Genomic DNA, 17,168 nt, shown 5'->3' on the forward strand with positions numbered 1-17,168 from the left:
CAGTTACTCCAATATGACTAGAAATAGCAAACTGACATAAGCTGTACTATAAGGAATTTATGTTAGCCGAAAAGAAATATCATCTCATAGAGAAATTTTTAAACAAGAGTTTGCAAAGTACTTTTTTATTTTATTTTATTTTATTATTAGTTCCAATTATACGGTATATTGGTTAGACCTTTATGTAGTTTATAAACGATCCCCCTAATTGCTTTCCCTCCTCTGGCTCTACACCTAGGCATTACATTAATGCTAACTGCATTCCCTATGCCGTGCTCCCCATCCCTGTGACCATCTATCAACTACTAATTTGTACCTCTATAACCCTTCATCTCTTTCTTTCAGCCCCCAAACGCCCCTCTCATCTGGCCATCACCAGATTGTCCTCTATATTTGTGAGTCTGTTTTTGATTAGTTTGTTCTTTTTGTTCCTTAGGTTCCACATATTAAATGAAATCATATGGTATTTATCTCTCTGTCTGACTTATTTCACTCAGCATAGTAACCTCTAGGTCTATTCATGTCATTGCGAATGGTAGGATTTCATTTTTTTGTAATGGCTGAGTAATATTCCATTGTATATACGAACCATAACTTATTTATCCAGTCACCTGTTGCTTCCATATCTTGGCTATTGTAATTTGTGCTGCCATGAACATAGGGATGCACAGATCTTTACAAATTATTGTTTTGGTTTTCTTTGGATAAATACCCACAAGTACGATTGCTGGGTCAAAAGGTAGATCTATTTTCAAGTTTTCGAGGAATCTCCAGACTGTTTTCCATAGCGGCTATACCAATTTGCAATCCCCCCAACAGTGTATGAGGATTCCTTTTTCTCCACATCCTTGCCAACCCTTGTTGTTCTTTGATTATTGATGATAGCCATTCGACAGGTGTGAGGTGATATCTCATTGTGATTTTAATTTGCATTTCTCTGATTATTAGTGACCTTGAGCATCTTTTCATATGTCTATTGGCCATCTGCATTTCCTCTTTGGAGAAATATCTGCTCAGGTCTTCTGCCCATTTTTTAATGGGATTTTTTTGTTGTTGTTGACTGCAAAGTACTTTTTAAAAAGTGCTTTTAGTGCTTTAATTTTCAAGGGTTCTTCAATAGTTTATATATATAATACATACATGCACACACACACACACACACACATGCATATATACTCCAAGGTTCCAGTAAATAGTAAAATCTCCTTTTATAGCATAACTAAAAGAAGATTAGAGCCTAAATAATTTTTGTTCATTAGGTATATCTAAGAAGAACGAGCAAGATACATTCTCTATTCCTTTTGGATCCCTATTATTTTATCTAGAAATCATTAGTATTTCCAAGAGAAGTAACCATGGTGACTTGATCAGTCAGTTTAAAATATGACAAGACTGTCCTATACAAATTTGTTTATTTGTAAACTGATTAATTATCCACATTAGATAAATATTTTTACTAATCCCCCTAAGAGTAACAGAAGTTCAATTGGAATTCTTGGCCAATAGGAAACTTCACAGAAAGGACAGTAGCACCAGCTGGCTGCCCAGTGGAAATTAGTGAAAAACCTCTATTCTAATGGCGCCAAAGCAAACATTTGTTTTGCCTCAATAAATAAAACAAAATTGTTTTCTTTTACCTCTATATTCTTGTAGGAGATAAATGTTAGCAACTAAAATAACACATTGGCTTTAAAATGTAGCAAGACTTGAAAATTCTAGTCAAGGAAGGTATTGTATGGATATGCCAAACAATTCTAAGCTTATTATTAATGTTGATACAGCTCAGGTGTTTGCATTACATCAAAGGAAAGCATGCATCAAATCACTAATAAAAGATAAATATAAGTGCCTGCAATTTAGTAACATGCATTATCAAAGTAAGGAAGGGAGAAAAAGACCAAACCAAAATAAATAATCGATAAGGCAGTATGCCTTTCAACAGCCTAATAAACAAATACCAGCTTAAAAACTGGTTTACTGCAAAATTCTATAAACATAATACGGCAGAATTTTTAACATCGATGCAATATGATGTCGGCCGAGCTTCCAAAGACACTCATGCTGATTTTTCAGATATAATAATAGTAGTAGTAGTAGTAGTAATAATAATAATAATAATAATGGTTTCCACCTATTTAAACTTAAGTACCTGATGCTAAGGGCCTGGTGCTTACTAAGTGTTTTACATACGTCAATTGCCATTAATCATCCTAGTAATACTATAAGCAATAATCCCACTTAATAGATAAAGAAATTGAGGCTCTCAGTACTAACTTACAAAGATCATACGATAAGAGTGGAACTATAATTGAAATCAGCTTTGTCTGAATCAAAAACCCATCCTCTTAAACCATTGTGCTAAAGTATTATTCATTCATTCAACATATTTCTTGAGTACTACTATGTGACAGATACTCTGCAATGCATTAGGGACATAGCTGTGAACATAGTCACTAATCTTACAGAGTTTAAACTCCAGTGGGAGAAACAAACATAATCCAATAATCATAGAAACAGAAGTAAAATTAAAACTACAACTGTGATAAAATCCTTTAAGGTAAAAAAAATACAGTGCTGTATGAGCACACATAAAGCCAAAGGAACTCACACAGTCTGGGACACCAGGAAAAGTTCACTGAAGGTGAGTCACGGAGCTGAAATCTGAATAATAAATTGGTGTTATTTAAGTGAAAAGCATGGAGGTTAAGAGGGGAAGTCTACCAGACAGAGGAAAAAGTATGTGAAAAGGTCCTGTGGTAAGAGGGAGCTCAGAAAGGTTGTGCAATGAAAAAGAAAAAAAAAAAGAAAAGAAAAGAAAAACAGGCATTGTGCCTGAAGCAGAGAGCGGGAGGAAGGGAGCATGGTACAAGATGAGGCTTGTATCTCAGAACTCTGGAAAGCAGGAAATTATGCTGGGCTTAAAGACATTTTATCCAAATGTAAGCAAATGAAAGAGAAATTTCTTTCAAGTCTATATGTTCCATTTTTAAAAGTAATGAAGCCTGAAAAGTAACAATGAATATTTTAAGCCATAAATTGTTTTTAGGTCTAAAGTGAAACACTAAACAAAGACTTTATCCCTTGGATGATTCTGATGAAAGCTACTTTTTATCCCCACTACAGTGGCTTGATTCAGACTGCCTTCATGTATTACCCTGATTCCTTCCATGCCTACCATTTGCAGCCTTCTTCTACATTCTTTCTCTTTACTACTGTCTGATCTTCCCAGAGCAAAACTTATTTTATTCTCCAGCCTAAAATCCTTCAATGGGTTCACATTGCTTAATGGGGAATATATGATCTGGCTCTTGTTTGCTCACATCTAGTTTTATCTTCTGTTAGATTATAGTAGAGCCAGGATTTGAGAATGTCCAAAAAGCCAGTTCATTTCTTCATGCTCTCTTATTCTTAATGTATTGGCCTCATCAGCATGGTTCAAGATGGATTCTTCCCTGCCCTTATTACAAATAGCTGAATGGGATGAGCATGGATTAGAGGCAGGAGGGCAGTAAAAGCTTCCTTTGAAGGTCCAAACACAAAGTATAGTCTGTGGCCACACCTGGCTGCAAGGGAGGCTGGGAAATGTGGTCTTTATTCTGGGCACTCATAAACTCAAGTATGGAAGAAGGAAAAAATGAATTAGAAGAAATAACTAGTAGTCTCTGATATATTGAAATTAATAAGCATTTTTCTAAATAAATTAAGATTCAAACTAAATGATATGGCTGATATTCTTTAGTTTATTATATTAATCACAACTTCTTTGTTGAACAAATGTACAGTATGAATGTTGATCTACTTTTTTAGAAAATGTTTATAGTATAATTTTAGGGGTATCTATTGCTAAACTAATTTATTATCTATTGCTAAACTATTGCTGTCTCTTAAAATTTCTACATGACAATTTACCTCAACAATTTTTTATTCAGATTCTCCAATAATTAACAAAGTATTTTTGTACTTGTAATTTGATCATATTTTTAAAGACTGAGTGATTCTCTAGCAGCTAAGACTTTGGCAATAAGCACTTGGTTTCACCCTAACAGGTTAACAGTGACTTCATTTGTACTGATCAGGAAAGAAGGCTCATTTCTCACATAGATTTAGAACTGGAACTCATCTAATAAATCATGTCCTGCCAGGTAAATAGGGAAGAAAGGTAAATAAAGGCCCTTTTCTCACATGTTATCAATCCTAGAAATGGATTTAGTAAAGTTTTAAATAACCAGCACCTTCAGTGACAATGAGTCTTGATTTGACTTGAAATGTCACAATATTTACCATTCCTAGCCACTAGTACAGAGCCCTGAATACAACAAAATTCCTTTTTTTACCTTCCCTGCTTAAACCACAACTGAAATTACCCTCTCAAAGCATGGTTGAAGCCAAAAATCTACTTAAAATGCAAATGTTTAAGTAGTTATGTCCTTGATATTAGCAATGACCTTGAACATTTTAGTCAAACACAAGTAACTAGTCTTTAAATCATTAACTTACTTTGAATTTCTAATGTAACTGCATTTGGTGATTTGGGTAATAGATTTTATTAAGCCACTATCTCTACTTGATATAATATATTTCAACTGGATTGATTTGGATGTTACAAAAATGAAACAAACTTTGATAATATTTGGTATCTTTCATCTCAAAATTTCTTTCCTAAAGGTATTACATTTTAAAATATCTATCATAGAGAATTATAGCATGTTAGAACTAAAGGGAATAGAATGCGGTTGTTTTAAAATATTTTAAATTATTTTGTAATTTGTACATACCTACACTTTTCACTTTATTTCTCTGTACAATATACAAATATACTCTCAAAGAAGTTCTCATTTGTACATCGCTACCAATGAGGATTCCAAGAATAAGAGTGAATAATAATACTGGAAAATTAAAAGTTTTAAAAGAGAAGAACCAAACATGTATCTTTTGGAATGAGCTTGAGTCAAAACACATTATAACAGACTTAGTCAATAGATAGAATACAATTAATGAAGAGCAAAAATACTGGCCATTTGTTCTCCTCAGCCTATATTTACATGCCTATCCTTTTCGAGACACATTCCTAATTTTCAAAAAGAAAAATAACAACTTGTCATATGTCCACTTACATATTTCTTAAGTTCTATAAATTTCACAACTACTCTCTGGTTTCGTATTTGCAAATTATTTCCAACTAAACTTTTCTGCCAATAACAGTTATAGTACAAAATGTTTTCCTGGATGTTTTATATATTATCCACCAAAAAGAAGGGCTGATCTCAATTAAAAAATGGTCTCACAAAATGCTTACAAATTTACTCTCACATGTAAAAACAAAGCTAAACTTTCAGAAATATCAATTTTTCTTTAATGTGGCTATAACGCGTAAACCATTAAATAAAGCTATAGAGTTACTTTTTCCAGACTGTAAGTTTTATCAGATGTTGGGCTGGGCAGGTGCAGAGATATAACCCAAGAGATTATTTAAGTACCTATTATAGCGAGATTAGATGGCACCATAAATCCAATGATAACTTTCATCCATTTTAATTATATGGAGTCTCAAAACATTTAATAAGTACAAACAATTACATTGACTTTTTTCCAGAAAGGAACTTATGTTAACAGCTACTTAGAGATTTGAGAATATGTATATCCTAGTTCAACAAATATTCATTCAATAAATATTTATGAAGCCAAGCCCTTGAGATATTCAGTGACAAAAGAAAGATCCCTGCCTTCAAAGAGGTTACATTCTACCAAGGGTAGACAATGACAAATACTGGATACAATAAATAATAAAATATATTGTATGTAATAAAATGATGTGAAAAAAAACATAAAGTAGAACAGGGAAGGCTGAGGCAAAATGTTAAATATGTCACCATATGATCCAGCAATTCCACTGCTAGGTATATATCCAAAAGAATTATGCACATATATTCACATGGAAACTTATACACAAATATTTATAACAGCATTATTAATAAAAGTCAAAAAGTAGAAACAACTCAAATGTCTATCAACTAATGAATAAACACCATGTGCTGAATCCTTACAATAGAATATTATTTAGCAATAAAAAGGAATAGAGAGTACTGATACATGCTCCAACATGGATGAAATCTTGAAAACATTAAATTAATAAAATTAAGCCAGACACAATAGAACAAATATTATATGACTCTACTTATATAAGGCACCTAGAATAGGTAAATTCATAGACAGAAAGTGGGCCAGGAGCTGTGAAGGGGATGGGGGGCAGGGGAGACAGATGAGGAGTTATTGTCAAAAGGGTACAGAGTTTCTATTTAGGATGAAGGAAAAGTTCTGGAAATGGATAGAGGTGACAGTGGCCCATATTGTTAATACACTTAATGCCACTGAGTTTTACACTTAAAAATGGTTAAGATAGCAAATTTTATGTCATGTGTATTTTATCACAATTTATTTTAAAAGGCATTAGGTAGTTACTGTTAAATTATCTACTACATGATGATATCTGAGCGCATGCCCAGGTCCTTTTTGCTGTCCTTCCTCCATATCACACTCCCCCAGGAGAAGGCAGAGCCAAGTAGGACCAAACTCTATCACTCTTTATTGGGAAATTTAAGAATTTCAAAGACACACAGTATACAAATTGCTATATCTGAGTCATGTAAATGGCAGAGCCCAGGGAGACAGAAGGTTCTGCTTTTGAGATTCCCACAGCAGTTGCAAGTTTCTGCCTTTCTTAACGCTCAGTTATTGAGCTCATCATTCAATTTTTTGGAGTTCCTCCAGTATCCTTGTAATAAATTTCTTTCTCTGCCAAAGTTATCCAAAAATGATATCTGCTCCTTATAAACAAAAGAAATTTACTTCTAATATAATATAATCTTTTAATTCTTAAGCTTTATCCATAAGGTAGTGATATATAAGTATCCTTTGCTTTCCGAATCCTTTGGGCTTTTGAGATCAGATACTAAGAATTAGGATAACAGGATATCTATAGATTGTTTTTAGAGAGTTCCGAGACAATTCAATACAAGGCTTGCAAATAATTTAACTAAATGTGAGTTGGAACATAAGTTGGAAAGCATGTTATTCTCTTAAAATTTTACAAATAATACACTTTTATTTGCCACTAGAAAACTTAATCAACAACTTTTTAATTCAGTTTTGTTGTTTTTGTTTTTTTGTTTGTTTGGGGGGCTTTTATATTTAGCTCTGATTATCTATATAATTTCTTACATAATTTAAAGAATCTTCTTTTCAGCAAGAGATAATATGTGGCAAGCAATAGTGTCTGCCCTTAGTGAGTGTTTCATAATTAGTCATTACTACAAGGTCTTGGAGAGCGAAACATCTAGGAATTACTTAATTGAAGATCTCTAGAACTGTATGGGGAAATGTTTGGATAACTAGTATATAATAAAAGTCTGTTATTTTATAATTTTCCACAGGTTTTTATTATATTTTAACAGTGACTCAAACATCTTAGTAATAGATAGAACCTCAATAATACAAGTTTGAATTCTAAGAATTTAGATATGATTATAAATTCTTTGCTCACTTCCTAAGTCTTTCCTTGCATTCACGGGAATCTACCTATGGCCTTTATCACTTGTTAAAATACCAAAAGGTTATAGTGAACTCTGTATATACCAGAAAGGTATTCTGTATCATGTGGGTGGGAGATAGAGAGAGAGAAAAGGAGGGAAGAATTTAGGGAGGGAAAGAGAGATAGAGAAAGAGAGAAAGAGAGAAAGAGAGAACAGTCATAGGAACTATGAAGCAAAAACATTTAGAATTATTTTAGGTGAAAAATTGTCCTTACTCTCAAAGCTTCTAGAGATCTATAAAACTTTAAGTTCATTATTAATAAAGTAAAACTATGAAACATTGGGGATGGGGAGAAACAAGGGGGAAAGAAGTAAAAATGGAATATCCAAAGGAGTTAGAAACACTGCATAAATTCTCCCAAATAATTGCCAAATTTCTTCTTGACTGGGCTTTATACACCTGTTCTCATTATCTCAGGTATCAGTAAATTCAGGGTACATAACAAGGATTGAAAGCAGTCTAAATAAACTCAGAGGTTCTGAATCTAATTTAAAGTTCTCGCATTTGGTAAGTAAACATAAAATGTATTCTTAGATTTTGTCTTCTGTTTTTGCATATCCCAATAATAACAAATACTTAGCTTTATTTCTTTGGAGCTATTAGAATGGAGAATAAAAGTTCATCGATTTTTTTTCCAATGAAAGAAAAAAGTACCAAGAATATGTGATCAAATTATTGGTATAGAATTGAGACAAATAGCCATCTTAATGATCCTTCAAAATTCAGCTCAAATACCACCTCCTCCTTGAAGCCCTCCCCAGTTAATAACAACCTGAGAGAAAGAATCCTCTTCTGGCTCCCTATGATACTGTCTTCAATCATCATTATGGCATTTGAAAAAAAAAAAATGCTTTATGTTGTGGTTATTCAATACTGGTCTTATCTCCATTACTAAATAACTACTACATTGATTTCACAATTATTTATTAAACATCTACTATGTACCAGAAATTCTGTGAGGTGTTGAACATACAAGGATTAAAAAGACAGAGTCTGTTCCTTATCTTGTGGCATTTACAATACTGAGAGCAAAGGTGTCAAATGCCTTTATGTCTCCCATAGAGACTAGCCAAGTGTCATACTACAAATTCTCAAATAAAGTTTGATTTTTTGAGATAATAATAAAATACAGCTTAATATCTGGCATCTCTTCATACTGTATCCCAGCACATATTTGTTGAGTAAATTAAATATTTATTGAGTGAATCAATGATTCAGTCTGTAGCATGCTCCAGTACAAACCACATCACCAGAAACATCACATGGATTTGATTTATGGTATGAACACGTTTTCAATTTTAAGATTAAATTTTTTCTGAATAACCTGATCATTCAACTTATTCTTAATTAAAGGTTGGAGATCTGTGGGTGTTTGTTAGTATAAACTATAAAATAGCTATTGTTAACCGATTATTGATTTGAATTTTGAAAGAGCTAATCCACCTACTTCAAAGATATTCAATAAAAAAAACAATCACTTGATTTAATCACATGCGCATACACACACACACACACACACACACACACACACACACGCACTCACAAACTAATGCCTATAGAAACTAATTCAGACAATAAAAGTATCATAGTGAGTACTAAGATCACTAAAATGGACAAGTCAGCCATGCTAATGTATATACTTCTTACACATGTAAACAGACTTCTAAAATTAAACAGACTATATATATGCCGCATAAGTTAAATCAATCATTCATAATTGCTCAGCATTGCTGACCAGACAAACACTTTCCATAATACATTTTAAAAGACCAATAATAACCAGGAATAAATTTTTTTTTTAGTAAATGTATGACCATCTATTTAAGTAACATGCAATTTCCTAGTTTGTGGTTTTCCTCCACTGACCATGACCAGGAAAATGCTTTATTTATGCTTTTTAAAATAAATATTGTTGATTAACAGTAATAAGAAATTGAAGAATCCTTAAAAACATTATTTTCATTGTAGTTAACTTTCCTGAATATAAAAGTAATAGATGTCTAATTAATGAAACATATATAGAATCTGAAAAATATGTGCAGTGTAAAAATTAAAATCACCCATCTATTCATCATGCAATGTCAACACTATTAACATGGTGTTCTATTTTCTTTCACTATTTTCCATGTGTCTTATGTTATATATTTTTAATTAGAATTATGGTTTCTTAAAGTCATATATTGAAAACTTTCCCACCTAAATCTGTAACCAGAAAGATAACCATAAAAAAAGGTATCGACACATTTGAAAGGCACAGTTTTATACATTAAATAAATGAATAAATAAGTAAATGATCATTAAAGTTTCACTACTATAATTATAATTTAGTGTGAGTATCCATCGCCGAATCTGATGTAAAAAAAAAAAAGGAAAATTTATTCTTATGTTATTATGCTCTAAATTTGTCATAAAAGTCCACTGTTATTTCTTCTTCTATATTTATATTTGAAGCCACATCCTGTGCCTAAAATTTAAATTTTAAAGTTTGCATCTATAATATTGTCTATTATCTGTAATAGTTATCCACGTACTATCTGTACAAGAACAGTTCCTAAGGGAAAATGTGATTATTGAAACCTCTACCTATTAACAAAAATTTAGAATGAGACCAAGCAGTTGTCTCTGAACTCTACTCAACCGAAGACAAGCATCAGAGGCACTGAGGAGGTATGGTTGTTTACCTGAGTTCTCCAACAGAGGGTCTAGAAGCTGCAGTGTTATTTATGGAATGACTTCTAAGTTTAAAAAACAGTCAACCTTTCAGTTTAAAATAGACTTTATGTTCACCACTTCAGAAACTGTCTTTGTACTTAAATTAAGCTGACTTCAAGTTCCATAACATGATGCTACTAACCCTTAGACTTTTCAAACAACTCAATATTCTCCACTAAACATATATGCAAATGTCCAATGGATTTTTAGATATTTTTATTATAATAACATATGTCTTAGTCAAAACAAAGCTAAGTTCATATACCTAGTTATAGCCAAAAATTATGGTTGTTACTTGGAAGGGTTCTATTTGAAAGATATAGATAACTAATGAATTATGTAAAAACAAAAGCTGACAATAAACATTCTTTGCTTCATCTATGACTCTTTATTGATCAAACTGTCCTATTAAGAGAAAGACTTTTAAAACTATAATAAGAACAGCATAATTAAGTAAAAAGAAAAGGTAATAATAAATCCACAAACATTTAGTTATCAAAAAGTTTAAGCAGAAAAAAGATCAGGAAGGGAAATTCAAGGGATAATAATTCGGAACAATAAAATGTAAGCATTTACACACTTTTGTTCATCTGAAGAATTAAGTCAGAATTATAAACCATGTGACCCAATCCCCATCACCATACCTGATGTCCCTCTTTGAACATGGAAACAAAGAAATTGAGAAGGTCACTGAATTGGCCAAAATCAAGCAGTAGGCAAAAATAAGGGCCCCAATCTTTCGTCATTCTGGCTAAGACACTATAGTCATGAGCCACTTAACGACAAGGATACAGTTAGAATTGTGCAGTTAAGCGATTCTGTCATCATATGAGCATCATAGAGTGTACTTACACAAACCTAGATGGAATAGCCTACTACTGTACAGTAGGTTTGTTCACACCAGCAGCACTACAAACATGAGTAATGTGGTGCGCTGAGTTGTTACCATGGTTAAGAAGTCACTAGGTGATAGGGATTTCAGCTCCATTATAATCTTCTGGGACCACCATCATATATGCAGTCAGTCATTGAATGAAGCCTCATTGTGCCTCATGTGACTATTACGATGCTTTGCAGTCACTGCATCAATACGTGATTGCCTGACAGTTTTCTGAGACCTTAACTAGAGAGTGTTGATCCTTGGTAGATCCTGAGAAGAAACCTCAAGCCAAAGGCAGCAATCACTTAAACATACATAGACAGACACACATACATGCAAATACATATATGCACACTTGTCATTTATCAACCTCTCAAACACACAGAGAATAGACAATGAAGGAATTATATACCTTTTACTTATTCTACTATCCCACTCATCCTGGAAATTCTGCTCACTCCCACTGCGTAGTACCTGACCAGTGATCAAGCTGATATACTCAGAAATATGAAATATCAGATGTGGCAAGGAGCGGGGAAATAAATCTTAGTATAAAGAAAATGGAGGTAGTGGGAAGGGACAATTAACACTGCATATGAAATTATAAAGTATATTCCAAAACTTCCTCCTTACCTTATAAAAGAAAAATGAAAAGTATAACCCAAAAATGTACCAGTAGCAAATAAATCATTTATTTAAAACATATCACCATCTTCATTCAATAAGATTTAAAGCAGTTTTTCTTAAGTGACTATAACTATGCCTTAAATAGATATTTAGATGAAAAATTAAGTTAGAAAATATAAAGCAGACCCCTTTTGTACTTACACAAACTCTACTTCAGTTAGCAACGATTCAAGATTCAGAAACATCAGGGAAATACTCGTTAAAGAATAACTGAAGGAAAAAGGGGAAATGCAAATCTTTGAAACTGGGGCATTCTAATTTCTCATAGACTGAAAAATCAAACTTAAAAGCTAGGTCACAGAACCTAAGAAAATCCTGCCACATTTAGTTTAAGGCCTCTAAAATAGGCCTGCTAAACTCTAATACAGTGAACCCAGTATTTTTCCAGCTGAAAAATGTGTTACCTTACTGCAAAAATTCTCTAAAGCTAAATAATAACAATGCATATCCTCCTGAACTTATTTACACATTAAATACTAAAATCAAACAATTGACTTGCACATATATATCTATTACCTTAAAATGCTGTGTAAACTCAGTTCTCGTTAACTACCCTCTTAAGTTGAATTTTGAAAACCATAGTGCTCTCAAAAGTGTCAAAGAGCAAATAAGAATCAGAAAATTTAAGTCTAATTTTTGGCTTTTCTAATATTACAGTGGAACAAACTATTTTGGCTAAATAGATATAATGCTAATATCTCCAATCCAGCTCGCAATTCACTTTAAAAATCCACAAACCTTTTGAAGAAATTTAAGGACCACAAAAATAGGTATAATGTTTCCTAGCAACTTACTAAAAAAAAAAAAAAAAAAAAAATCGGGCTCATTTGTCTCTTTCATTCATTTTTATAATACCCCAGGGAGGTGGGTATAGCATATACTCTCCTTCTTAGTCTCCAGAAAGCCGAGCTGACATGAAAAGAGAATAAATGACATGAACAAGATCATATAGCTAATTAGCACCTAGGACAGTAAGATCTCTAACTAACAGAAGAGCAAGGAAATTCAACTAGAATTATGCACTCTCTGATACTGAAAGTGTATAAATAATTACCTTACAACTATATAATAGAAAATAATAACTACCATGCTCCTTTGATTGCAAAATAAGTATCTATCAATTGCCTTCTAAGCTAATAAAGTAGGTGATGCTACTCTGCCTAGATAACATTTCATGTGGCATGGCCATGTCTCTGTGAGCTTTATAACTCCTAAAAATCTTAGGGTAATGTGGTTCCATAGGTTCAAGAAAAAGACTATCTAATCAAAGCACCGAGCTTTCCAATAGCAGCATTTTTAGAGGTCCTACCTCACCTTAGAATCAGCTGCACAGAAGTCTTGTCATATTAACCTCGACAAGACTGTTAACAGAAAAATAATTGTTATTTTTAACAAACACATTCTAAGGAAACTCAACATTCAAAACACCAGCAAGAAATACTGAATACAAATAAGAAATATTTATGCAAACATATGTGCTATATGAAAGGTCAAGCTTATTTTTTATTGAAGTCTTAAAGATTACCGTGTGTAACCAAAGAAACTCTCACTTGGCTGGGAATCTAGAGACATAGTTACAGTTCCAACTTTGACATTAATATCCTCTGTTTCTTGAGTAATTCTCTTTATTTCTCTTCCCCTCAGTTTCTGTATCTCTAAAATGAGCAGGACAGACTCCACAACTGCTAAAGTTGTAGCTTCCTGACTTCCCATCTAAAGTCATATGTATATAGTTAACCATACATATAGCTTTGCTGAATAAGACACTACAGAAACATGACCTTTTATCTAGGTTTGATACTCTATTCCTAATCCTTTTTATTATCTTGCCTCAAGTATATAACTATTGCTCACAGTTAACACTTTATGTAAGTGCTTATTAAGTACCAGATACTTTACATATATTAATTTACTCTTTCTCACCACAAGGCTCTGAGATAGAAACCATTATTATTCCTGTTTTCGAGATCTGAAGAAACTGAGATACAGATGGATTACGTAATTTGCCCCAGGTCATAAGGTTCACAGGTGGAAAAGCCAGGATTTAACCAGGAGCTTTGGGCTCTGAAGCACCCCCTGCTTAACTACCTCATTACACACTAAGAGAGACTCTATGAAGGGGAGGGGTGAAATGAAGCAGAGTACATCTGCAAAATGCTGTTGGGGACCCAAAAACTGAACTTACACTATGAATTCTCTCAGAAACAAATGGTAGTTCATGATTTACAAACTCAGCATAAGCACTTGCCACTTTTTTCCTCCATGCTTCATTTTCACAAGTAAATAACATGGATCTTAAAGAGATTAAATCTACCTTCCTTTTTTCACCCACTTGGGGAGATGCACAAATAACAGAAACAATGGAAGTTCTAGTGACATCCACGCCTTCTGTTAAGTAGGCACCACTCCGTTATCACATAGCTGGAAGTCACGGTCCAGGGACACCGCATGTTAAGTCATGTACCCTAAAACCTAACAGCAGAAAACAGTGACCAGCCATGAGCAGAAACAGCAGTTCTACAGCCTGAATCCTCTGAGTGAGAAGTCTATGGTGCTGTGACCATGAAGTAACAAAAAAAAAAAAAAACCATGCACATCAAATATATTGCAGTGTGCATTTAAACTGCGAGGTAGTATTCTCAATCAAGACAGAAAATACTAATAATCAAGGCAAGCTCAGTTAACCATCTAGCACACTGTCTGTATGGATATGTGTGCATATATATGTATCCCATTCATAAATCAATTTGAACTTCAAGAGCACTACACTTGGCTGAATTCCAGGAGAGGTTTAGCATTTCAGTGGGCCAAGGCCCGGGAAGTGGAGAAAGCAGGTCTGAGTTCAAGCACCCGGGAGGCCAAGATCTCGGAGGGTCCCTGCGTTAAGGAGGCTCGTAGGCTGCCCCGACCGCGGGGTGAGTCCAGGTTTGGCAAGGCCAAAAGGAAATTACTTCAGCGAAGAGAGGGCATGGGGAGCTGCTCCCGTAGGGCAAAGCCACATTCTGGCTCAACACTTCGCTTGAGTTTCATGTCCAGGGCCACGAACTTATATCGCCTTCTCTTACAAACCCGGCTCAGAGAGACATAGGCCAAGAGCGGTAGCGAGAAAAGATGGGGAGAGATGTGTTGTTTTACCTTTAAGGGAAAACAAACATTGTAATCAAAACAACCCATGGAGAAGCCAGCGAAGACTTCTTCGCCGGGCCTGTCTCAGGGTTTTTGAATCACTTCCTCCTTTTCGGATGTGTCTCTGAGTTTCTGATTATGAAGTTGCTGAGAAAGTCTTGCCTCTCGGGGCAGCTTCCTGCGAGCGATCGAGCCGAGGGCACAGCGCTGTCCGCGGGCGCAGACGCTGCCCAGCGGCCGGGCCGCGCTCGGCGAGAGCCGGAGGACGCGGAGGCGCGTGGAGGGACAGGGATGGGCTCCGCGGAGACAGAGCGCCGGCGCTGCCCAGCCCGCCCCGGCTTACCCCAGGGTGCTGATGAAGCCGTTGACCGAGCCCTCCGCGTACAGGGACACGATGTCCCCTATGTAGAGGAAGCTGGACATTTTATCAGACATGCTGCTTCATGCTCCAAAGTAGACGTCCTTCCTCTTCTCTGCGCCCTCGCCGCCCTCTCCCGGGAGCCGCCACCGCAGGGGCTGAACGGAGCCCACGGCTGCAACGCCAAGAGCGGCGGCGGAGGGCACGGCCCGAGCGACCGAGTGTCGGGCTCAGTTCTGCCGCGCGCCGGGAGAGCCGGCCAGGAGCGACGCCGCAGCCGCAGACACCCCGCGACGTGCGCAGCCCGGGCACCCCAAGAGCCGCCGCCGCCGCCGCCGCGGCAGGTTTCCTGTTCCTTTCAGAAGTTTTCTCTCCAACACCTTTGCTCCTCCTCCTCCTCCCACCTCCTCCTCGCCCCCTCCCTTCTCTGCGCCCTGCCGTAGCCGTCACCGCCACCGAGAGGGAGCTAGTGGCTGCAGAGCCCCTTGGTGCCCCCGGGGGAATTTTTGGACCAGGTGGCGGTGCCCATTGAGCGAAGGGGAGGAGAAGAGCCCGGGGCGGGAGGCCAATCAGGGAGCGGCGGCAGGGGGCGGAGCTGGGCCGGGGCGGGGCACTCGGGGCAGGCCCGGCCACCCGGGAAGCCGCGGCGGTGGCCGCTTGGACCCGTGCGCGAATGGAACACGGGGAGGCGCTGGAGGGGCGGCGGGGGCCCGGAGCCAGGGAGGTTGAGCAGTATAGCTACCCAGGAGAGGCTAGACCTGGGGTGCGACAGTCCACGCCTAGGAAAGCGAAGGATGGCTGGGCCGAGACGCTTTCCCGGAGACTGCAGGAGCCAGTGAGACAGAACTGGAGATGGGCGGGCGTAAAGGACGGGAGCGGTGGTGTGAATCAGCGATACGCCTGGAGGAACCAAAGAGGAGTCAGGGTAGGGTGGGTAGATATTTAGGGGTAGCTAATTTGGTCACTAAGGGAGAGGAAGGTGTTGAAGTAAAGGGAAAAAGTAGAAATAAAATATAAATACATAATAAAGAAAATAAGGGGCGAAAGGAGGGAGGGGAGAAGGAAAGGAGGGAGGAAGGACAGAAGGTAGGTAGGTTTCTATTTAGAGTATGTAGTTTTGGTTTTTGTCTCAAGTATGATGGCGTTAGTGAAACTTGACCTGTCAGCAGATGTCCAGGTGGAGGCCATCCTCCGTGGCGGAAAACATCGCTTGACCGAGCTAACAATTTTCGTAGCCAACGGTTGGCTGTGAACCTTCTCTTAAGCCTCCAAGGCTGCGCCTCTTGTAAACTCCAAACCCAAGTTTAACCTTCTAGCTCCCCAGAGACCACTGTCACTGCCTCACTAACAATCTTCGTTTGTTTACTTTTAAAGCTGCTGACTCTTAAAGCTCCAGCTATCATAAATGAAACCGGTGGCTGGACACGTTTCCACACCTTCTCTGTTGCTTTTGTAGCCCTCATCTTAGAATATCATTTTAGAATCATTTTGCTCTGCCTTTCCGCAAGACCCAGAGAGGGAAAGCTCTCTGAGCTGCAGTTATAACACTCCCTACCTACCCAAAGACTGTGACCTAAGCAATCCCCACAAAGCAAGGTTTGAAGAAAGGTAAAGAAACTCAAGTCGTGCAGAGGAGTGTGTGCCAAACTATGCAACTGACTAAATTTAAATTTAAATTTAAGTTTAAATTTACGGTTCAAGAGTGTCTTATGGGTCAAAAATGGTTTTGGTTGAGACAATCACATAATGAAATATGTGATTTAATATTCAAATGTTGAATATTGAAATAAGCTTAATATTCAAATGTTGGTGTTT

The 17,168-nt window shown here is 36.5% G+C and overlaps 1 protein-coding gene across 1 annotated transcript in view; it reads right to left on the bottom strand.

Annotated features, from left to right (window-relative positions):
• The window catches only part of ITPR2 (inositol 1,4,5-trisphosphate receptor type 2), a 437,650-nt gene extending 421,808 nt beyond the window's left edge, over positions 1 to 15,842 (bottom strand). The window contains exon 1 of the mRNA XM_011363170.2: positions 15,339 to 15,842. Coding sequence (XP_011361472.1) covers positions 15,339 to 15,430 — 92 coding nt within the window. The 5' untranslated portion in view covers positions 15,431 to 15,842. The remainder of the gene's footprint in view (positions 1 to 15,338) is intronic.
• Positions 15,843 to 17,168: the final 1,326 nt, after the last annotated feature.

The sequence above is a fragment of the Pteropus vampyrus genome, unplaced genomic scaffold (genome assembly GCF_000151845.1).
Source record: "Pteropus vampyrus isolate Shadow unplaced genomic scaffold, Pvam_2.0 Scaffold82, whole genome shotgun sequence".
Classification (NCBI taxonomy): domain Eukaryota; kingdom Metazoa; phylum Chordata; class Mammalia; order Chiroptera; family Pteropodidae; genus Pteropus; species Pteropus vampyrus.